This window comes from Rhamphochromis longiceps, linkage group LG5, assembly GCF_057381845.1.
Source record: "Rhamphochromis longiceps isolate RC_006_pf linkage group LG5, R_longiceps_female_GT1.1, whole genome shotgun sequence".
Classification (NCBI taxonomy): domain Eukaryota; kingdom Metazoa; phylum Chordata; class Actinopteri; order Cichliformes; family Cichlidae; genus Rhamphochromis; species Rhamphochromis longiceps.
This window is the reverse complement of record NC_140561.1, coordinates 2569915-2593282: the sequence shown is the minus strand read 5'-3', so window position 1 is coordinate 2593282 and position 23368 is coordinate 2569915. Positions and strand designations below refer to the sequence as shown.

The window sequence follows — 23368 nt, the reverse complement described above, 5'->3', positions numbered from 1 at the left end:
ATCCTCACCTCCTCCATCACCGTGTGGTACGCTGGAGCCACTATCAGGGACAAACAGAGACTGCAGCGTGTTTTGCGCTCTGCTGAGAAGGTGATTGGCTGTAGACTCCCATCTCTGCAGGACCTGTACACCTCCAGGACACTGGGGCGTGCAGCTCGGATCTCAGCTGACCCTTCTCACCCTGGACACAGTCTGTTTGACCTGCTCCCCTCAGGCAGGAGGCTCCGGTCCATTCGCACCAGAACCTCTCGCCATAAGAACAGTTTCTTCCCCTCTGCTGTTGGACACATGAACAATAACCTTATGACTGTTCCCACCACTAACACATGACCCTACGCTGTGTTCACTGCATCATTCCATGTTTGGCACTGATCACCACCTGCACTCATGTATATATCATGTATATATCTATCTATCTACTTAGCACTTTTAATTCTTATTCTCATTTTTATTTTCATGTCCATTTAAGCTTAATTTATAACAGTATTTCTAAAAGTATGTTTGCACTGAAGCACCGCAGCAATTTCCTAATGTTGTAAACCCGCTCAACATTTGGCAATAAAACCCTTTCTGATTCTGATTCTGATATATACAGTGGCTTGCAAAAGTATTCGGCCCCCTTGTTTGCCCAGGGCATCATAAAGGCTAGGACCGCCATTGCGTGTATGGATATTAGAAACAACACTAGATGGCCAAAGTGCCAGCTACTGGTTGAGAGAGAAGTATATCAAGACATTAGGAATAGCCTGAGCTGCTCTTAATGTCTCACACTGCTGAAATGCTTGGCACTGCACAAAGTTAATTTTGCATGCATAACTTTCATCGCATAACATTTCTTTCATAGAATAAAATACTATGTTGCATCAGAAAAATTGCACTTAGTAATATTGCACTTAAGGGAGACTAGACAAAGGCTACCATGGTATATTGGATATGTGTGTGTCTGTTTGCACGTGTGTCTGCAGAGACCATGTTGTAGACTGACAGCAGTATGAAGGAAAGACCTGCGAAATCTCTCCGTCCCACACCATGGGTGCCGCAGCCACTGAAGGAGCTGCTCAGTGCTGTCACAGTCTGCTGCATGGGGTGGGAGATGTTGTCCAACAGGGATGACAGCATAGCCACCATTCTCCTGTCACTCACCACCTCCACTGGGTCCAGAGGGCAGAACAGAGCTGGCCCTGTGGATCAGCCTGTTCAGTCTCTTCCTGTCCCCAGCAGAGATGCTGCCGCCTCAGCAGACCACACCGTAAAAGATGGCTGAGGCCACCACAGAGTCATAGAAGGTCTTCAGGAGTGGGCCCTTCACGCCAAAAGACCTGAGTCTCTGCAGCAGGTACAGCCTGCTCTGCCCTGTCCAGTAGAGGGCGTCTGAGTTATGAGTCCAGTCCAGTTTATTGTTCAGATGAACACCAAGGCACCTGTAGCTGTCCACAGTCTCAATGTCCATACCTTGGATGTTCAGTGGTTGCAGTGGAGGATGTTTGTGCCTGTGGAAGTCTACCATCAACTCCTTGGTTGTTCAAGTGTTGATTCTTAGGTAGTTCAGCTGGCACCAGTCCACAAAGTCTTGGGTCAGTCCTCTGTACTCCTTGTCGTCCCCTATCAGTGATGAGGCCGACTATTGCAGAGTAATCAGAGAACTTGTGCAGGAAGCACTGGGTGGAGTTGTGGGAGATGTCTGCAGTGTAGATGGCGAAGAGGAACGGAGCCAGAACCGTTCCCTGTGGGGCCCCCGTACTGCAGACAACACTGTCTGACACACAGCCCTGAGGTCTCACATACTGTGGTCGGTAGGTGAAGTAGTCCAGTATCCATGTTGTGAAGTGATGGTCCACTCCTGAGTTCTCCAGCTCAGGAGTTCAGAATATACCAAAGTGATCCACTGTCCCCACCACTGTGGATGCATATGCATCAACCCCTTCAGCCAACCCATTGCAAGGAGATGATGTGGCTACAGATTGAGGAGCCAAGCAGTACTTAGGAGTACTGAAGAGTTTCAGTCAGGTTTCAGAGCTCATCACCAGTGTTGGTCAAGTTACTTGAAAAAGGTAATCGGTAACTAATTACTGATTACTTCCCCAAAAAGTAATCCCGTTACTTTACTGATTACTTATTTTCAAAAGTAATTAGTTACTTAGTTACTTTTTAAAAACACGATTTACAACCTGAAGAGGTGATAAAGCGATAGATCTTTCAGCCCAATTCTACTTTTTCTACATAATCCATCATACAAAATGTAATCAAATGGAAAAGTCTCTTTTTAAAACTTGTTTTAGCAGTTTTAATCTTTTAACTTTATGCATCAAGCAAATATTTAATTATATGCAACATTCTCTGACTTGAATAAATTAGTTTAACATTTTAAACCTATTTTTTTTTTTTTTTTTTTTTTTTTGGCCTGTCCCGTTTGGCTCTTTTGCCATCAGAATTGTTGTCTAAAGGCAAAGAAAGATGCCCAACGGATTTACTTTACCAAATTGACCATCCCAGCCTTGCCGTAATGGTCCACTTGATTCACCTTTTATTGTTCATTTTATTTTTACTTACTGAATACGGGACAGACTTGACTGGGGGAAAGAAGGGGAGAAAGAAAGAGGGAAAGAGAAACAGCTGAGAAGAGGGACGGGGGAGAAGGGCAAAAAACAAAAACCAACAGAATGAGCAGGAAAAAAAAAGAAGGAAAAAAAATGCATATATCGATCACGTGGATCACCTGCTGAGAAAGAAAAAAGAAAACAAGCAGAAGAGAACAAGAGTAATAGAATAAACAACATCACAATGATATATGGGAATATGACAGTAAATACTAAATATTAAACATTATTGTGCAGCACATAAGATCAACAGAACACAGTGTGCTTTGAGGTAGGAGCCAAAAAGGGTGTAGTTTGTGTGTGTGAGCACCCGTGTGTACACCTGTGAGCATGGACGCGCTTGTTTTTTTTTTTTTAAAAGGTTCCTTCATGTAATGATCTGCTAGAGGGTGTGGGGGGGCCACAGCCCCATCCTCCAGGGCATGAAGCAGGTATGGAGGAGATCAAAACTCCAGACATCCAGAGGCCCCCAGAACACAAGAGACCAAGGAAGACCAACAGAGGGGCAGCCGCGCCACTGTCCCAGAAAGAGCTGAGGAGAGTCCCAGATGAGGGCTCACTCAGCAGCCGCGGAGCAGAAGCCAGGGGGGGTTGCAGTGACGCGCCCGTGAGCTCCGCCGGCAGCCAGCCGTGCCTGAGTGACCGAGCCCCAGGCCGAGAGGCCGGGGGCACCCCACCTCCGAAGTTAAAACCTATTTTCTGCACATTCCAGCACATAAAATAAAATATTTTTTGTGTTTACACTCAGTCTTTCAAATAGATACAAGTAAGACACAGCAGAACATAAATAAAGTCAAAGACTCAGCGGTCCTGTTGCTCTATTTTCACCTGTAAAGCAGGAGTGGGGTAGGCGGAGGGTTACCCTGGTGCAGGTGTGCCGCGGTCAGTTGAAGAATTCGCGAGTTTCTCTGTGAGTTTCCCGTCACGTCGTAGCGCACTCTTTGCTTGCTTGGAAGTTTAGGGTTTTTTTTCGCTGTAAAAAGAAGTTTTCTTCCCAAGCACAACGGACACTAATGTTTTTTTCACTTTTTATGGAATCAAACTCAAAGTAAGGTCAGTACTTCCACGCTTTAAACGCTGCACGCTCATACTCTCTCCCACAATCGATATGTGATCCATTGTTGATCTGCACACAGCTGTTGTCACCAACAGCGCACTCGCTTACATGAGACATTCTCGCAAAACAATCACAATTTTAGTAACGCTGTAACGCAGCGTTCCTACGGGAAAGTAACGGTAATCTAATTACCGTTTTTGCAATAGTAATCCCTTACTTTACTCGTTACTTGAAGAAAGTGATCAGATTATCGCCCATCTCTGGACATGATCATATTAATATATAACAAACTATGCTGTAAACAATTAATGTTGTTCCGAAAAGCATGAGGGGGTCAATTCTGTAGCAAGTTGTGTCTATGAAAGTGTCCAGTGCCAGTATATGTAGGAATTAGCAGCAGCTTCCAAGGCTTGATCAACCTCCATTGCTACAGAACAATTTAAATTGTTAACCTATTTTGTGTTTACTGAAAAAGGCTTTTTTGTATTATTCTGAAATGTACGTTCAGTTTTGAGTAACCTTACCTTTTTTTTGTTTTTTTTTACCTCTGGCACTTCACCACTTACCTTTGTACGATTTCAAGCTGTTCATTGGACTTGAACAACTTGAATTGCAATAAATAACTGGAAAAATTGGGGTGTTGTAAAACTTTTGAGCAGTTGTTTACATGTGGTAAGAGTGAAAAACAAAACATGGTGTTCGGGAAAGTAGTCATTATTCCATTTCACAGATAGTTGCAAAATGAAAGCAGTCTCTCCCTGTGCTTTCCTCATCATTACATCTGTGTGCTGCCTTGTGGGAAGCAATGTCCATCAACAAAGCACATAACTGTGTAGTGGTTTTCTTTTTGATGCTAGTATTTTCTTGTCTGCTAATGAATGTAGTAAGCTGGCAGAATTTTTTGGCCTCAGGAGTGGTTAGGACAGTATAACTAAAGTGCAACTTTAATGTATTTTCACCACCCATTCAGGTTTTCTATTAATATGCCATGTTAGTGCTACCATTAAAAGACCTAGATGTAACAATATACTATTCACACATCATCAATAGCACTTTGAAAAATTAAGCTATAAGTTGTCTGCACTGACAACGGATTTCAAACGTGTGAAACCTACTTCATATGGCGCCGAATCCTGCAGAGTGTGACGCTGTCACTGCAGCACATCCATCTTTATTCCCACATCTGGGATCTTGTGGATACACATTCAAAAATACCAGCCCTATAAAAAAGTGCTGAGAGTTGCATCTCAATCTTCACTTCATAGTTAGCAACTCTTTCACTCCCACCCTCACCCCACCCCCCAAAAACCCCCACATGTTTAGAATTGCATAAAAATAGTTTGTTGCTGATGCTTGGGTTTTATATAGTCCCAGAGCCATGTTCATGTAAATGTCATGGCATAGTGTGACTACCCTATCTCCCTTAGTGATCAGTCTTCAGTCAGAGTTCAGTCATTCAAGCAGAGCTGCTACTCCTCAATATCGAAAGGAGAAAGTTGAAGTGATACGGGCACATTCAATTTAATAAGCTAGGGGAGGTGGCTGTGGAGAAGAGGGTCAGGGCCTCTCTGCTTAGCTTGCTGTTCCCACCCAGCCTCAGATAAGCTGAAGAAAATGGATGGATGGATTTATACTATTTTCCCTGTTCTACATTAGGTATACCACAGATGCAAGGTCTATTCAGTGTGGAAAAATATGTTCTAAGAATAGCCGCTGTGTACACTTCAGCATTTAGGATTTACAAGATGAGGTTTTCTGCTAAAGGCTGAAACACCAGCATCTTAACATTTACTGTTACATCTGCTTGCCTGGATCTAGATCTTTGAATCTGTCTACTCTAGTTAGTTTACTATTTGGCCTGATATGAAACAGTGGATTCTCAGTCAAAAAAAAAGTCCAATAAGTGCCAGAAAAGGAATAGTCAAACAGCTAAACCGAGACTGCATGCAGTCCTCCCAAAGACTAACAGTAAATTGGCCAAATATCGGCATACATCATCTGCTGATGGTTAAGAAGTTGTCGTAGACTGCCCACTGCTTCACTAAGTGAATGGGTTAAATGCAGAGAGCAATTTCCCCACGGGGCTCAATAAAGTACAATAAAGTACACACTTTCTTCTTCTTCTTCTTCTTCTTCTTCTAGACAGAAAATGGAATGAGAGTGGTGTTCACCGCACACAACAAGACGTGCCAAAGAAAACACCCAAATAATCATAATTTAGCACAGATTACAAAATAAATGCTGGACTACACCACATATACTTAGAATTAAATACAAATAACTTAGCTTGTGTAAGTACTGGTTATGTAATAATAATAAATTGCATTTATATGGTGCTTTTTGGGGCCCTCAAAACACTTTACAATGCCCCTATTCATTCACTCTCACACACTGGTGGAGGCAGCTACAGTTGTAGCTACAGCTGCTCTGGGCAGACTGACAGAATCACGCCATCAGCCCCTCTGGCCAACACCAGCAGGTGGCAGGTGAAGTGTCTCGCCCAAAGACACAACGACCAAGACTGTCCAAGCCGGGGCTCGAACCAGCAACCTTCCGATTACAAGACAAACTGCCAACTCTTTGAGCCACAATCGCCCTTGGATTTTCTCATTTGGAATAGAATAGAATAGAATAGAATAGAATAGCCCATTATTGTGCTCTACACCGACTGTGCAGGAATAAAATGTAAATAGTAAGACAGCAGGGATAAATAACAAACATAAGAAATATATACAATCAACAGAAAGGCACATATTGGAGAATCACACTAATCATGTACAAGTGTCAAAAACTCACTAAAGCTTGTGTATCAAATATGATGTACTTGGCTTTACCAAGTTAATAATGTGGTCAGTGATAAGTGGGAGTGCTGCTCATCCTGGTCCAAGCAGTCCTTGCTTTCCCCCAAAAAAGGCCCTTTTGTCATCAGGAAATTGAGGATTTCATTAGTTCTGGAAAACCTGGTTTTAAATCACTTCAAAGTCACAATTAATGTCCTTTACTATGTTCTTGAAATTAGCCCAAAAATGCTTTGAGTTTGAACCCCAAATTTACGCAGTTATGACCACAGACATACAATTCATGATAAGTCTTTTGTCTTATTACTATTTTATGCATTGTAAATGAATTGTAAATGAAGTCACCATAAAAGTGATTTTTGTCTTTTATTTTGTTTGCATGAATATACACATAATGTCTAAAAATGTGTTTAATTTTTCTACAGTAATGGCTCAGGGACATCAGAAGATCTCTTCTGGAAGCTTGATGCTTTGCAGACATTCATCAGAGATCTCCACTGGCCAGAAGAAGAGTTTGGAAAACACCTTGAGACCCGACTGAAGCTGATGTCTAGTGACATGATAGAATCCTGTGTCAAACGGTAAGATGAGGTGTGACTGCTAGAAAACAGTTGTAGTGTATATATTGTAGTAGTGATATATGAATTGAAAATGGGTTTGAAACATGACTATGGGCAGAAATCTGTGCCATCAGAAACTGAATTTGAATAAGTTAAATTTGAATTTGAATTGCTCAGATTGAATCTGAATTGTATTTTGAATAAATGCTTTTAAAAACTGAATTTGAATTAGCCTAATTTGAAATTCAATTTATTACATTATTACATTATTGAAAATGATCATCACTAAATTGAAATTGAATTTTATATTTTGAAAATGAATTGATTTGCTTTGAAACTGTATTTTATCCTTTAAAAATTTTAGCTCTCGAATAATTTCAGATTCACTTCTCACCATTCAGTTTCAGTTCCAAAATTCAGTTTTTTGGAACTAACATCCGGTTCCAGTTCAAGAGTAATCGAGTGCAGATTAATAGAACTACGTTTTACTAGCGGACCGAAATTGTTACCGACGGGAATCTACAGCATCTTGAGCTAGATTAAGACTTCAGAAGTCATTCGTCATGTCGAATGACCAGCGGATAAACTCTCAGGTTGGTAATAAATGTATTACATGTATAAGAACAAGCGTCATGTTAACAAATGATAGCCGTACAGTAACTTTTATGCTTATTGTAGCTGTTAGCTAAAAACACTAATTTAGCATAGTTTGCCCTGGATTCAGCTTTGACAACAAATATGATCGACTGTTTCTAGTAGAATTCCAAAGTTGTCATCTTGGACCCTCTCAGAGTACCCCCTCTGTATGCTTGCAGAGACCCCTACAGTAGGGAAACATGCAAAACGGTGTCCAAACCTTTGTGTTTTAGATTTATTTATGTCTTACACAGCATCCCAACTCTTTAGCTAACTTAATAACTTTAGCTAAAGTGAATAGTTAGTGTAATTCATTAGTGCAGCATTACTGGATCATCTCTGTTTGAAGTGGTATAATATGATATACAACTATCACTGTGTATAACTACCATAATAATTCTTAGGGTACTGAGCGCATGCTTAATTCGTTTTTTATGAATGAAAGGTGAATCTGAAATTATTCGAGAGCTACAATTTTTAAAGCATAAAATACAGTTTCAAAGCAAAGCAAATGAATTCATTTTCAAAATATAAAATTCAATTTCAATTTAGTGATGATCATTTTCAGACCAATAAATTGAATTTCAAATTAGGCTAATTCATATTCAGTTTGTAAAAGCATTTATTCAAGTTACAATTCAGATTCAATTCGATTCAAATTCAGTTTCTGATGGCACAGATTTCTGCCCATACATGATTGGTAACATGTTTGAAGAATTACTATTACAGTTTTAGGGAACTATACTTTGTGTCAGGGGAGAGGAAGAGAGGGAAAAATATAAAAGAAATGAGTGAGAAAAGTTTTTCTTTTTTTAATAACTGAACAAATGTACTAAAAGGTAGTCAGAAAAAGTAAAAATACTTCTGTAACTGGGCTATTTTCATGTTCATATGATTAGATTTCCGATATAATTGTTACTTTGGGTCATTATTGGGTCACACTTCTAAATGGCTATAGCCTGGAAAATTCCTTCACTAGGACAAGGACAGCCTTTGAGGCCAAGCTTCAGAGGAGCAGCCGGACCACAGACTTCCGAGTGCCTCAATCCATCTGCACCATGTTTAATGTCATGGTGGACGCCAAGGTCCAGTCAGCCAAGCTGTGTGCCATGGACCTGGGGCAGGAGGTAGGAAATACTAAATATCTCCCGTAAACGCACTTGCTTTCAGAGTGGATTTCCCTCCAGTTTAAAATGATTCATATTGGACATCACACAATTTAAATCTTGGATACACTTGAGGTCAAAAGTTTGAATGTCATGGTAATTTGGAGCTTAAATCTTTTAATAGATAGAGCTAAATGTTCTACAGTGTATTTTAACTTGACTTGAAGGTCCAGGACCATTCACTTCTTATTAGTGATCATGACTAACTGACAACTGGTAGTTTTTCTTTGCCACCATAAGGATTTATATTACTTGGCACAATCGTAAAGTCCAAAGACGTCAGTCTTCTAGATTTACAGGTCTCTTGAAGTTGCTTCTAAAAGACTGAAGACCACTAATTCAAACAATTGTATGTAAGTACTAGTTCTTTGGATGTATCACCACTTTGCCAAAGTTTCAAAGAAAACCCAAACTTTCACTCTGAGATGAGAGAAAATCGTTAGGTTGTTCAGAAACAACCTAACACAGAATTTGAACGACCTTACACTAGTCACCCAACAATGTGATGCTGGATGTCTGCATTTTGAAACTACAATATTGAGATGATAGACTCCAGAATCCTGCAAAATCTTAATTCACCTCAGTGTTTTCATTGGTGGTTTTTGTTTGTTTGTTTGTTTTGTTTGCAGGTCATATAAACAAGACCAGGCTGTACAAAATATACCTTGATAGGTTGGAGCTAGATTTACTCATGTGCAGCGGCTGAAAGCCTTCTTTTGACATTCAAAAGATGCTGGATTTACTGAAAGTTTTGGACAGGAGTATTTTTTTTTAACTCACTTTCATGAGAAGAATATCACACAGGTTTTAGAGATGACATGCTATGAAAAATTTATTTTCACTCCTGAATAGGCAGTCAGTCCAGTCTTAAAAATATCTGCAGCTCATGCTATATATAATAACTATGCCACGGCAAATTAATAATTAAATACTATTTAGTGTAAAAACTTCCAGTGTTTCTTTTCAGTGGCTGGTGTCAAACAGAGGTTACCAAGTGTAATCTACTGAGGGTGAACAGTCTAACATTTTTTTCTTCCTCTTATTCTTCTGCAGAGGCAATATCACTCCCAAATCAACAATCTAATTGAGGAGACGGTGAAGGAGATGATTACTCTGCTAGTAGCTAAGGTACAAAAGTACACTACATGTTCCTAGCATGGTTTCAGTTCTTGTTGAAAAGACAAACAAATGACAGCAATAAAACCTAAACCAGGCATTCAAAACAACTACAGAGAGACATAATATAACAAAAAGGCTCATTTTAAACTATTACAATTTCATTTAAATGTATGAATGCATGGTTAGCCATCCGGGTAAAGAAATCATCACTCATCTGGACATAGGATTTTCAATGGAAGAGATGTTTCATCACTCATCCAAGTTAGCTCTTTAGTCTGAGGCTAAAGAAGTCACCAAAAGACACGAAAAATTCAAAAGCACCATAAAGACTTAATGAGATGAGATGATAACGACAAGAATCCAATTTTATATACGACTCACAATTTGTGATAGCTTATGTTCCCAAATGTAAAGTCATTTCTCTGAGGCTTCTTTTTCCTCTCTTCTTTCCTAGTTTGTCGTCATTCTAGAGAGTGTGTTAACCAAGCTTTCCAGATATGATGAGGGAACACTTTTCTCTTCCTTCCTGTCTTTCACAGTAAGTAGTACATGTGTGTGTGTGTGTGTGTGTGTGTGTGTGTGTGTGTGTGTGTGTGTGTATATATATATATATATATATATATATATATGGCCTTCTAGTAGTTTCCTGTTTGATATATTTCCACTGCACTACATCAATTACATCATATTACATTATAATGGTGTGCTCAACTTAAAACCTCAAAGAGTTTCCTTTTCAGAAGAAAACAAACTATACAGTGTTGTGAAAAAAAAGTTTGTCCCTTCCTGATTTTGTATTCTTTTGCATATTTGTCGCACTTAAATACTTCAGGTCATCAAATAAAAAAATAACTACTAGACAATGATAATACAAGTAAACTCGAAATGCAGTTTCTAAATGAAAGTGTATATGACTAGGGAGAAAAAAACCTAAACCTACCCCCACCAAATATTTTAACGAAATCATTTAACCTTTAAAGAGTTAAAAGAATTCCAGCAGTTCCTGAAAGTGGCTCTGTGCTTTTAAGTGATATTAGAGTCACCTGAGGTATGATGTCACAGCAGCCCTGTGAAAATGAAAGTTGTTTCAGAGAAGAGAGAGTGAACGAATGTGGTGGGGCTGTACAGACAACAGGCATTTTTTCGGATATTTGGAGTTTTATTTTTATTTATTTTTATTTTGCTGTTTGCTTTGTTGTTTTCTGTATTTGCTTAGATTCTGATGTGTCGACCTGCCTGGGATTACCATAATCACCCTAATATCACTGAAAAAGCACAGAGTTGATGCTTTCAGGCACTGTTGGAATTTTTAGATTGCGGCAATGCTCAAGAGCTAGATAATTGGACCTAAAACTTTGGATTAAATAGCAAAGGTCTGACAAAGTGGAGTACACCAAGAGATCCTCAAGAGCCAGACATCATGCCATAATCCAAGGAAATTCAGGAACAAATGAAAAACAAAGTAATTGAGATCTCTCAGCATTAAAAAGTTTTAAAGCCATTTCTAGAGCTGCGGGACAGCAGCGAACCACAGAGAGACCCTTTATTTATAAATGAAGAAAACATGGAACAGTGGTGAACTTTCCCAGGAGCGGCCGGTCGACCAAAATTAACCGGAAGCAAAGTGATGACTCATTCAAGAGGTCACAAAGGACCCCATAACAACATCCAAAGAACTGCAGGCTTCACTTGCCTCAGTTAAGGTCAGTGTTCATGACTCCACCATAATAAAGAAGCTGGGCAAAAATGGTTCCAAAGTGAAAGCCAAAAGCAATACAAAGACTCGTATCATTTTTCCAGAAAACATGTTGATGCGTCCCCATTACACCTGGTGTAAAAGTAAGACAGCATTTGAGACAAGGAACAGCATACCAACAGTAAAATATGGTTGTCTTACTATGATGGACTGGTTCTGTTTTGCTGCCTCAGGACCTGGAAGACTTACTATGGTAAATGGAACTGTGAATTCTGCTGTCTACCCAAACATCCTGAAGGAGAATGTGACATCAACCTAAAGTGCACTTGTGTTCTGCAGCAGGACAATGATCCAAAACACACCAGCAAGTCCACCTCTGAAACGCTTAAGAAAAACAAAATGAAGACTTTGGAGTGGCCTAGTCAAAGTCCTGAACTCAGTCCTGAATCTGATTGAACTGGTGTTGAACTGTGATGTTTTTTGGGGGTTTTTTGCCTGTCCCGTTTGGATCTTTAGCCATCAGAATTGTTGTCTCAAGGCCAAGAAAAATGCCAAGCAGATTTACTTTACCAATTGGATCATCATGGCTTTACCATATTGGTCCATTTGATTGACCTTTATTATGATTATGTATTTATTTTATTTGGTTTTCGGTTGTTACAGACGGGACAGACATGACTGGGGGATAGGACAGGGAGAAAGAATTTTTAAAAAAGGGAGGGAGAGAAAGAAAAATAGAGGGGAGAAGAGACGGTGAGAAAGGGAGAAAGAAAAAAAAAGGAAAAACAAACACAACACCTGGATCACCTGTATGGAGATAAGAAAAAACAGAAGAGAAAACAAACAAGAAAGAGCAACATAATAAAAACAACACCATCACAATAAACTAGCTAACAGTAGATAACAGTAGATACTAAATATTACATGTTGTTGTGCAGCACGCAAGATCGACAGCGCACAATGTGCTTTGAGGCAGCAGCCAAGAAAGGTGTAGTTTGTGTCCGTGAACACCCGTGTGTACACCTGTGTGCATACCTGTGTGGATCAGCACGCTTGTATTCAAAAGGTTTCTCCATGTAACGATCTGCTAGGGAGTGTGGGGAGTCATAGCCCCGTCCCCCAGGGCATGAAGAAGGTATGGAGGTGATCCAGGCCCAGACATCCAGAGGCCCCAGAATAGGACCCAAGGAGGACCACCAGGGGGGCAACCATGCCACCCTCCTGCGAAGAGCTGAGGAGAGCCCCAAATAAGAGGTCACCCAGCAGCCACGGAGCAGAGGCCAGAGGGGGTTACAGTGACGTGCCCGCGGGCTCTGCCGGCAGCCAGCTGTGCCAGAGAGGACCGGGCCTCAGGCCCAGAGGCCAGAGGTCTGAGGGCATCCCACCCCCCGGAAGGGGTCCAGCCGGGCCACAGGTGCCAGGCCCCGCCAATCGGCCACATACATGAGCGCCCAGCCCCAGACACCAAGAACCACCAACACACCAACGTCTGAGGGCATCAGCCACCGGCAGGGAGTGTGGTGAGGGGAGATAGACCCTGTGGTGAGGGGAGATAGGCCTCCATACCTCGAAGAGCCTGAGATATTCCCAGAGAGGTGGAGTCTAAGACCCAAGTTGACATATAGACACAGACGAACAGGCGCACGCAGACACAAACGTGCATTCCCACCTCCAGACAGATATAAATAGACACTGCACACACATTCACACTCCCCAAACATACTCTATATCCCAGGTCCGGGTACCCCTGCCCCCAGAGGGGCAAACCGTACCCAGACCCAGGAGATGTAACCCATCTGTCTGGGGTGGAGCAAAGCAGACCGCCTCCGTATCTACAGTAGCGGGGAGGCCCCGCATCCCAGACCCCAATCCGATGGCCAGCACCTCCTCCCAGCCCCCCAGCCCTGACGGTTAACAGAACGAGGGCATGGTGCTTCCTGCCAGAGAGCAGCACGTCTCCTCCCGAAAACCCTCAGTGTCTATATGCATTTAAAAATGAGGGTAGGGCAGTAGACACCCCCACACTCTGGAACCCACCAGGGCAAGGGGGCCCAGGCTAATGCAGACCGGGGCCCACAGCAGCACCACCCGGCCCCACAGAGTCCGGGGCAGCCCAGAAAACTCTCCTGAGTTTTTCTGATAGCCGGTGGTAGCCGGTGTATCAGAAAAACTCAGGAGAGTTTTCTCCAAGCATGACATCCCGGTGCATTTCAGACCCAGCAACACGCTCAGACAAAAACTGGTTCACCCGAAAGACAAAACGCCAAAACACATGCCCAATGTGGTGTATGCTGTACAGTGCAGCGAGGAATGCCCAGATCTCTACATTGGAGAGACCAAACAGCCACTTCACAAGCGCATGGCACAACACAGAAGAGCCACCTCCACAGGACAAGACTCAGCTGTCCATCTGCATCTTAAGGATAAAGGACACTCTTTCGAGGATGCCAATGTTCACATTTTGGACAGAGAGGACAGATGGTTTGAAAGAGGAGTGAAAGAAGCCATCTATAATCCAGTTTTGAGTTCCCTCCCCAGATGCCTTAACGCCCACTCACATCCTGGGCCATCTGACCTCAGGAATTCGCATGATAAGGTGGGGCCAGGTTTCACAATGTGCTCACCCGAAACCCTGGCTGATTGGGACCCACAGCCAGTTTCACACCTTGGCTCAGGCAATTAGAGGATCATCAGGGGGTCCTTTTGTCCCTCTGTGGGGGGAAACTCCCACTAGGTTTAAATCTGGGACTCTCCACCATTTGACCTTAGAACTGAAGAAGTTTCTCGGATGAGAGGTGAAACGTCTTCAAGCAACTTAAAGAAGTCCAGACGCTTTTCTTTGAAAGCTTTGACCCCTCTACATTGTAGCCACAGCTGCCCTGGGGCGCACTGACAGAGGCGAGGCTGCCGGACACTGGCGCCACCGGGCCCTCTGACCACCACCAGTAGGCAAACACGGGGTTAGTATCTTGCCCAAGGATATTTGGCATGCAGCCAGGAGGCAGCCTGGGATCAAACCACCGACCTTCTGATTAGTGGCTGACCTGCTCTGCCACCTGAGCTACAGGTGTTTTGTTTTTCTATGAAAACATATATTCTCTAGTTCTATTTTGACTTCATTAGACATACTCATTGATTTACTTCTGTGAGTAGAAGAGCATGCATCAGCATTGAGCTCTGTGCCTCTGTCACCAAACAGCAATGGCAAAATTGCTCAGAGCTTCTAAAGAAAACATCAGAAACCAGTGGATGGTAGTTTTAACCTCCTAAAAACCATCTTTTACTGTAGTGTTGTATATGTTTCCTTTTTCTATTGCAAAGACAATTGACATGCGAGGTTCTACTGGCCTTTGCATTAGTAGCTGGCAGCTACCTAAACTAGCTATGATCTGAGATATTAAGTTATTATAAAAGCTGATGTAACCCAGTGAGTTTACATGACTCAGTAATGCACTACAACATGTTATTGTTAATTGGGATTTATCATTACTCTGTTAATCACTGAGTTGATCAAAAATGAATCAATAATAAAAGATAAATACTATAAATATAAGAATAAAACCCAAAGAGTATATTTAACACCCCTACTGGTTAGGAAGGAACAAGCCCCGCCTTCCCCTGCTCTGTACCGTCACGTGCTCAGACACAGAGAGAGACGGAGGTGCACGAGACCATCGCTGATTTTCACCGCCAAGCTTTTCGCTGGAAAATAACTATTAACTTGATAAATTGAGCAAATATCCATACCGGAGATCTGCATGGACCTTGGAGAAACGGACCTGATTTATTGTGAACATTTCGGACCTTGAAACCATCGCGATCTGCATGGGAGCGGATGAAGTGGACAAGATCCTCTCTGAGAGTTGAACATTAGAAGTGTGCTGGCTAGGTTTTTTTTTATGGGATCGTGAGACCTGGATCTCTTCCTGACGAGGAAGATGGCGAGCCTTTCCCTTTGAACCGAACCACAGCCATTCCGAGTTGGCCCAGAAGGGCAGGTTGCTCTTCTCTCACGAACAATTGCAACAGTGCGGTAGGACGAAATCGCACCAATCACAACCTATTGGATTTGACTTGACTGAACACTGACTATTAAGCCGGCAAGACTGACATATCTGAGCTCAGATAGGATTCTGATTGTTATTATTATTGCTGTCACTGTATTTTATTTTATGATTTAATTCCTGTTCATGAAATGCTGTTAAATTGTTGCTAAATAGTTTAATACAATTCATAGCAACTTTACCTGTGGCTCCAGTCATTCTTCTCCACGCAACTCACTTTATCCCTCCTACGAATCTAGCTATTGGCCCATTCTCTCCATCTTACTTTAATTTCCCCTACCCTATCCTGTACTTGGCTACACTCAGTTAACACACTCAGAGACATAGCTTAATAAAGATGCATCAGAATAAGAATACTTCACTAATAATTTACTTGGTCTGTAAATGGCAGTGTGTAAATCATAGTGTGACGCTTTTCTACTGTAACTGAACTTTTGAATGTAATGAACAATTTTAACAGACATCTTCATTTCCTCAGTGAAAGCGCACCTATGTAGGAAATTTGTTATTAATTCTAAAGCTACCTTTTGTTCTGGTAAATTAAGGGGTTTAAATTTGATTTTTTTTTTTTTTTTTTTTTTTTTTTTTTTTTTTCTAAATGACATCAGAAACAGCAGTATGCGACATTACGTGATGGCAGAGCTTCAGTTCATCCTTTGTCATTTTTTTTTTTTTTTTTTTTTTTTTTTTTTTTTAATAAATAGGACAGGGGGAATGAATGAGAGAGAGAGGGGGAGAGAAAGAAAGAAAACCAAAGGGGAGAAGAGACGGTGAGAAGGGGGGGGAAGAGAGACAAAAAAAAAAAAAAAAAAAAAACAAAAACTCCTGGGTCACCTGTATGGAGAAAAAAAAACAAACAAACAAACAAACAAACAAACAGAGGAGACAGCAAACAACAAAGAGCAACATAATAATAGAGAAAACAAAGCACCATCACAATAAACTAGCTAGTCATAGATATCAGTATTTACTAAGTAATAAACAATATTGTGCAGCACGCAAGATAGACAGCGCACAGTGTGCTTTGAGGCAGCAGCCAAGAAAGCTTTAGTCCGCGTCTGTGAATACCCATGTGTGCATACCTGTGTGGATCAGCATGCTTGCATTCCAAAGGTTTCTCCATGTAATGATCTGCTAGGGAGTGTGGGGGGGCCTCAGCCCCGTCCTCCAGGGTGTGAAGCGGGTATGGAGGAGATCAAAACTCCAGACATCCAGAGGCCCCCAGAACACAAAAGACCATGGAAGACCAACAGAGGGGCAGCCGCGCCACTGTTCCAGTAAGAGCTGAGGAGAGTCCCAGATGAGGGCTCACTCAGCAGCCGCGGAGCAGAAGCCAGGGGGGGTTGCAGTGACGCGCCCGTGAGCTCCGCCGGCCCCCAGCTGCGCCTGAGTGACCGAGCCCTAGGCCGAGAGGCCGGGGGCACCCCACCTCCAAAGGGGGCCCGAGCGAGCCCCAGGCCCCAGGCCCCGACAAGCGGCCGCCAAGGAGTGAGCCGGTGTGTACCCGGACGCCCACCCCCAGACACAAAGAACCACCAACACACCGACACCTGAGGGAGTCCGCCACCGGCAGGGGAAGTGGTGGTGGGTGGAGATAGGCCTCCAAACCTTGGAGGGCCTGAGGTGTCCCCAGAGAGGTGGCGTCTGATACCCAACCTGACATATAGACACAGACATACAGGCACACACAGACACAAACATCCATTCCCACCCTCATGCTCTCATATGCACTCACTCCACACTCAACCAACGTGGAGACAGACATAAGGAGACGCTGTACACACAATCACACTCCCCAAGCGTACTCTACAATCCGGGTCTAGGTACCCTTGCCCCTGGAGGGGGGAATTGCACCCAGACCCAGGTGGTGTTACCCTTTTCCCTGCGGTGGGGAGAGGCAGACCACCCCGACTCCGCAGCAGCAGGGAGGCCCCACACCCCAGACCGCAGTCGGACGGCCAACTCCTCCTACTAGCCCTCCCGCTCCAGCAGGCCGCAGAGAATGGGGGTGGGAGAAGACTCCAAACCTCCCTCCACCCGCTCATTGTAGTGTTGATGCATATGTGTTCTAAGGTGCAATTAAAACCCAGGAGGGCATGGAGCTACCTGCCAAGGAGCAGCAGGTAAGCGCATAGTCCCTCCTGCTAACCCTCAATGACTAAGTGTATTTAAAATTGAGAGGTGGGCAACGACGTCAGGGGTGAGGTATACACCCTGATGGTGATTTGGACTCCGTGATTGTGCCCACCCCCAAGATCCTATATGTATGTGTAATGAGAGTGTGAATAATGTGAATGTCTAAGATGTGGGATAAAATTGAGGCAGAGGCAGCCAGAAGGGGACAGGGGGGGGGGGGGGGGGGGGGTAGCCTCCTCTGCACCCTGGTGACATACCCCCACTCCAAGGCCCTGCATGTGTGGGTGGTTGTGGAGGAGCGGGAAGAGGGAGGCAGCTGGAGATGGGGAGGGAAGGAAGGGAGGGGCAGGTAACCCCTCCCTGGGGCCAGCTCCCCCGCTGACCCCAGTAGGCACTCCCACCCTCCGCGACCCGCCAGGGAAGGGGGGCCCAGGCCCATCAGACCGGGGCCCAGTGCAGTAGCGCCCCCCGGCTCCACAGAGCCCTGGACAGTCCACCCAACCCCACCACAGAGAAAACTGCACCCACCCCACCAACCACACATCTTCCAGACTACATAAGACGGTAAACGCCCAGGCTGAGATCTTCCTCCACCTCTCCTGTATCTCCCCCTCCTGCAGAGAGTTCCTGAGAGAAGAAAGCTCCTGCCAGATGTGACCATCCCCCCCACCAGTTGAAGAGCCCCCCAGGCGGCTCGATGCACCGGCGGCACCCTGCTCCAGGGCCGGGCCCCCATGCACCCACCCGCCCACAACCCCGGCAACACACCAACCAGGACCCGAGCCCCCGAGGCCCGGCCCGGGCCCCCGCCCAGAGACGGAGCACCCCCAGAACCTCACGCCCATCCCGGACCCACCCAGGGGCAGCCAGGTCAGTAACCCACGTCCGTCAGCACAGACCCTCCCCTAGCCCCGCTGCACGCAGCCGCGAGGAAACAGTCACCTGAGAGCCAACAGAGCCCTCAACCGGACGTGACCGCTACCCCGGGTTGAGCCCCCCAAGGAAGATGCCTCCGGGGAACCCCCCGACGCCCTAAGCCTGTCCCTACCCCCTCACCAATCACAACAGTGAAGGCGGGACCAAACTATGACCCCCCACCCCCACTAGGTGATGGAGCTGATAAAAGGGGCCCAGAGCAATTGATCTGATGTGGTGGCAGAGGCTGTGTCAAGACTAATGTAATCTAATAGATAATTTCTATATTGGTTAGAATTAAGATTATTTTTATTTTTCCAGTTCATGAGGACTGTTTTCTTGGCTATGCATAGGGCAGTGAAGATCATATGGGCTATATTCTTTTCTGAAGTGACATTATCTAAGCTGCCCAACAAACACACTAAGGGGGAGGTTGGAATGTTACATTTCAGACATTTTGATAAGTCTTCACATATCTCGCGCCAAAACTTTTGCACTGGTGGACAGAACCAAAGAGCGTGGATGTAATTGTCTGGTGTATTGCCTTGACAGTGTGAGCAGTTGTTGGAAGATGTAAAGCCCATCTTGAACATCCGATGACCTGTATAGTGCACTCTATGAAGTATTTTGTATTGTATTAATTGCAGACTGGGATTTTTAATTAATTTAAAAGTTTTTAAGCAAATCTGAGACCAGAAGTTTTGGTCTAGGTTGACTGATAAATCTGCTTCCCACTTTGCAGTAGGAAGGGATATTGATTCATCTAATTTAGAAAGTGTTCTGTATATTTTAGATAATAATTTGGGGGATTTAAGAGTAAGAAAATGTGCCGCACTTAGTGGTGTTTGTAATTCAACTTGACTGAGGTTAAATTTCTTTTTTACTATGGATTTAATTTGTTGATATTCTAAAAACCTTGTCTTGTTGATCCCATATTGTTCAACTAGTCTGTCAAATGGAATAAATTCTGTTCCCTCTAATATATGTTCTAAGTATTTAATTCCTTTACAACTCCATTCTGGGAAATTAATCATATTATTGTTTTGTAATATGTCAGGGTTATTCCAGATAGGTGTACGTTTGCATGGGATTAATGAAGACTCCGTTATTTTTAGAAACTCCCACCATGCTGTTAGAGAAAAGCTGATGTTGATACTTTTAAAGCATTCATGTCTTTTGATGTTTGAGCTAATAAATGGTAGGTCTGAAATCTCTAGATCCTTGCATAGTGCCTGTTCAACATCTAGCCAGGGCTCAACTAAGAAGGTATGTTTTAACCATTCTGAGATGAACTGAAGCCTGTTGGCTAAGAAGTATTGGTGAAAATTAGGCAGATCTAATCCTCCTCTATCCTTGGTTCTTTGTAGCGTTTTTAAGCTAATACGCGGGGGTTTATCTTTCCAAAGGAATTTGGAAATATATGAATTTAAATTTGATTTAATGAAAAAGCATCCATTTATCTCACTATACTGATACTCTATGTATGTATGTATCTCCTCATACACAAGTGGACCATTTTCATAAACACTGCATTGGCACTGAGTGTGCGTATACAAATATTTTATAAAACTCCCCACATTGTATGCATTTGTAAATTACAATGGTGTGCAACTATATAAATTCTCATAGCATCATATTATAATCATCTGTTTTGATATGTGTATTTCTATGCTCACTAGTTCATTGAAATTGTTATAGTTTTTATGTTAATCATTTATGCTAACTGTAATATCATTACCGTATTTTCACGACCATAAGACGCACTGTACTAAAAGGCGCAGTCTCAGTTATGTGTGCCATTACTGTATTTAACACACACATAAGGCGCACTGGACCATAGGGCGCATACAAGTACCGTATGCGTATTTAAAAATAAAGCGGGAGCAAACCTGAGTTCGGTACCTTACTCCCATTTCTATTACCGGTAATCGTCATCATCAACAACACACAAGCATACAAGTGTGCATATTTAAAAATAAAGCAGGAGCAAAACAAAGTTTGGTACTCACATTTTTATCATCAAACCCATCGAAGTCCTCATCCTCTGTGTCTGAATTGAACAGCTGCGCTAAATCTCCATCAAACATGCCAAGTTCACTTTCTTCACTGTCAGAGTCACTTTCCGTGCCGTGCGGCTCCTCGGAAATGATGCCGGCTTTTGCGAAAGCTCGAACAACAGTGCCAGCAGACATGTTAGCCCAAGCATCTACAATCCATTGGCAAATTGTGGCGTAACTCGCCCGGCGCTGCCTTCCACTCTTAGTGAAACTGTGGTCTCCACCGGTCATCCATCGCTCCCAGGCCGCTCGCAGCCTTACTTTGAACGGGCGGTTCACACCGATGTCCAGCGGCTGGAGTTCCTTTGTCAGGCCTCCTGAATGACAGCAAGCTCACAGTTCATTTGTTTCACTAGTTTTTTCACATCGGCTGTGAGATGGGCACGCATAGAGTCACAGATTAAGAGCGATGGTGATGCGTGGAAAAAACCACCTGGTCTCCTTACATACACCTCCCTCAGCCACTCTTTCATCATTTCCTCATCCATCCAGCCCTTTTCATTTGCCTTAATGATGATTCCTGCTGGAAACTTCTCTTTAGGCAAAGTCTTTCGCTTAAAAATCACCATAGGCGGCAGTTTCTGTCCATTAGCATGGCAGCCAAGCACAACAGTAAAAGAAGACTTTTCATACCCCGTTGTGCGTATCGCTACCGTGCTGGTCCCCTTCTTCTCCACAGTGTGACTCACCGGGATGTCAAAAGTGAGCGGGACCTCGTCCATGTTTGTGATGTGGCTGGGCTGGATGTTTTTGTCGCCGATGTGTTTGCTGCAGTAGGAGCGGAAGATGGCCAGCTTTTCCTTATAATCCGCTGGAAGTTGCTGCGCTACCGTAGTCCCGGTCTGGATGGAAAAATGGCACCGTTTCATAAAATGAAAGCACCAAGACGGAACTCCTTGGAAATGTTCAATGTTCATCTCTTCAGCTAGTGAAACCGCTTTTAGCCGAATGGTGACCGTCGAAACGCTTCTCCCGCTCGTTCTTTGCTCGATGATCCACCGCTTGAGTCTTTCCTCCAACTCGGGCCACCTCGCCTTATGTCCGCGGAAACTCAGCTGCGTTTTCTTGACCTGCCGGAGCTTGTTTTCTAGCTTCCTCCATTTGCGAACCATCGATTCGTTAATCTTAAATTCTCTCGCCGCTGCTCGATTTCCATGTTCCTCCGCATAGCTGATGGCCTTCAGTTTAAACTGTGCTTCATAAGCGTGTCTCTTTGCCATTTTCAGGGTTGTTAAAACAACAATGTTCCACATAATGCACATACCTGTCCTTTTATACAGGTATGTGCGATTGTCCGGTATATACGATCAACGCCCACACTTCACCCTTTAGCGTTCTCATGGTGTTCTCTACTACGTCCTCCTTACAACACACAGGGCGCACTGCGCTATAGGGCGCGCCGCACTTTTTGAAGAAAATCTAAGACTTTTAAGTGCGCCTTATGGTCGTGAAACTACGGTATATTTTTTGGTGAGCTTCTCTGGCACTAGCGCCCCTAAATTTCCACAACACTACAAAAGCTAAACTGTTAAATTATGAATGCAATAACAATGAGTGCATTTGTGCAGCTAATATCACCACAAATCAGTGTTTCTAGTTCAGAAGGTGAGAAGATATAAGATGCTATGTCTCACCTGGACAACTTTTGTTCAGCTGCTGTACTCAGTGTTTTTCTATCTTTGTCAAGGTAAAAGCTGCTTCGAAGTATGTGGACGTGCCTGTAAGTATTCATTTTACATCTCCGCTGTTGTAATGTATGTGTGTACAGTATGGGTCATTGTGCCTTTATCGAGTTTTGATTTGCTCATCAGATATATTTTGGAGCACTAAGAAGTACTAAATCTAAATTCTGAAAGTTTTGGTGACTGTTTGGCCTCAAAATGTCATCATTAATCCCAGTCCCTGTTGTGTTTGCATGACTCACATGCATGTGAGTGCTGTTAAGACTCCTTTGTATTGTATCACTCAACATATAATTCCATCCCTGATTCCTGATTCCATTTCATGAAAAGAATTTGAAAATCCACTTCATATGGGAGTTACATGATGACATGTGTAAATATTTTGATATTTAAAAAATGACATAGAAAACCTAATAGTTCATATTCGATAAATAATATGACGTGACATTCAGAGATAATTTGTTTACTGGTCACATCTCCCCCGAAGCCTCAGCTTACACACGATGAGTCATCACCCTCTCACAAAGTTCTCACAAAGAAAATTTCTGCCTTTGACTTTAAAATGACATTTGCTGTTTTATATGATGTATACAGTGAGTGTCGGGATTTCCATTTGCTGAAATTCCATCCATCTGTCTATTCATCCATCCAACCATTCCAGTTAGGGTTGCCAACTCCCTGAAGAAAAAAAAAGGGACGCCTAATTGGCCAGGGCTGGGCGACCCAATTGTCTTCACCCTTCCCAGTGTGGGAAGTGTAGCTCTTGTATTTGTGTGTGTAATTATTTTTTTAACCATTTGACAAAGTGCATACCCTTTTCAGCTCAATACTTTTGTTTCTAAATACGGAACGATTCTGTTTTTCAAGGGACGGTTGGCAACCCTA

The 23368-nt window shown here is 43.3% G+C and overlaps 1 protein-coding gene across 1 annotated transcript in view; it reads left to right on the top strand.

Moving 5' to 3' along the window:
- The window catches only part of LOC146669047 (calcium-dependent secretion activator 1-like), a 337734-nt gene that overhangs the window by 254465 nt on the left and 59901 nt on the right, over positions 1-23368 (top strand). Inside the window, exons 20-24 of the mRNA XM_085405453.1 lie at positions 6878-7033; positions 8628-8775; positions 9868-9942; positions 10388-10471; positions 22489-22521. Coding sequence (XP_085261579.1) covers positions 6878-7033; positions 8628-8775; positions 9868-9942; positions 10388-10471; positions 22489-22521 — 496 coding nt within the window. The remainder of the gene's footprint in view (positions 1-6877; positions 7034-8627; positions 8776-9867; positions 9943-10387; positions 10472-22488; positions 22522-23368) is intronic.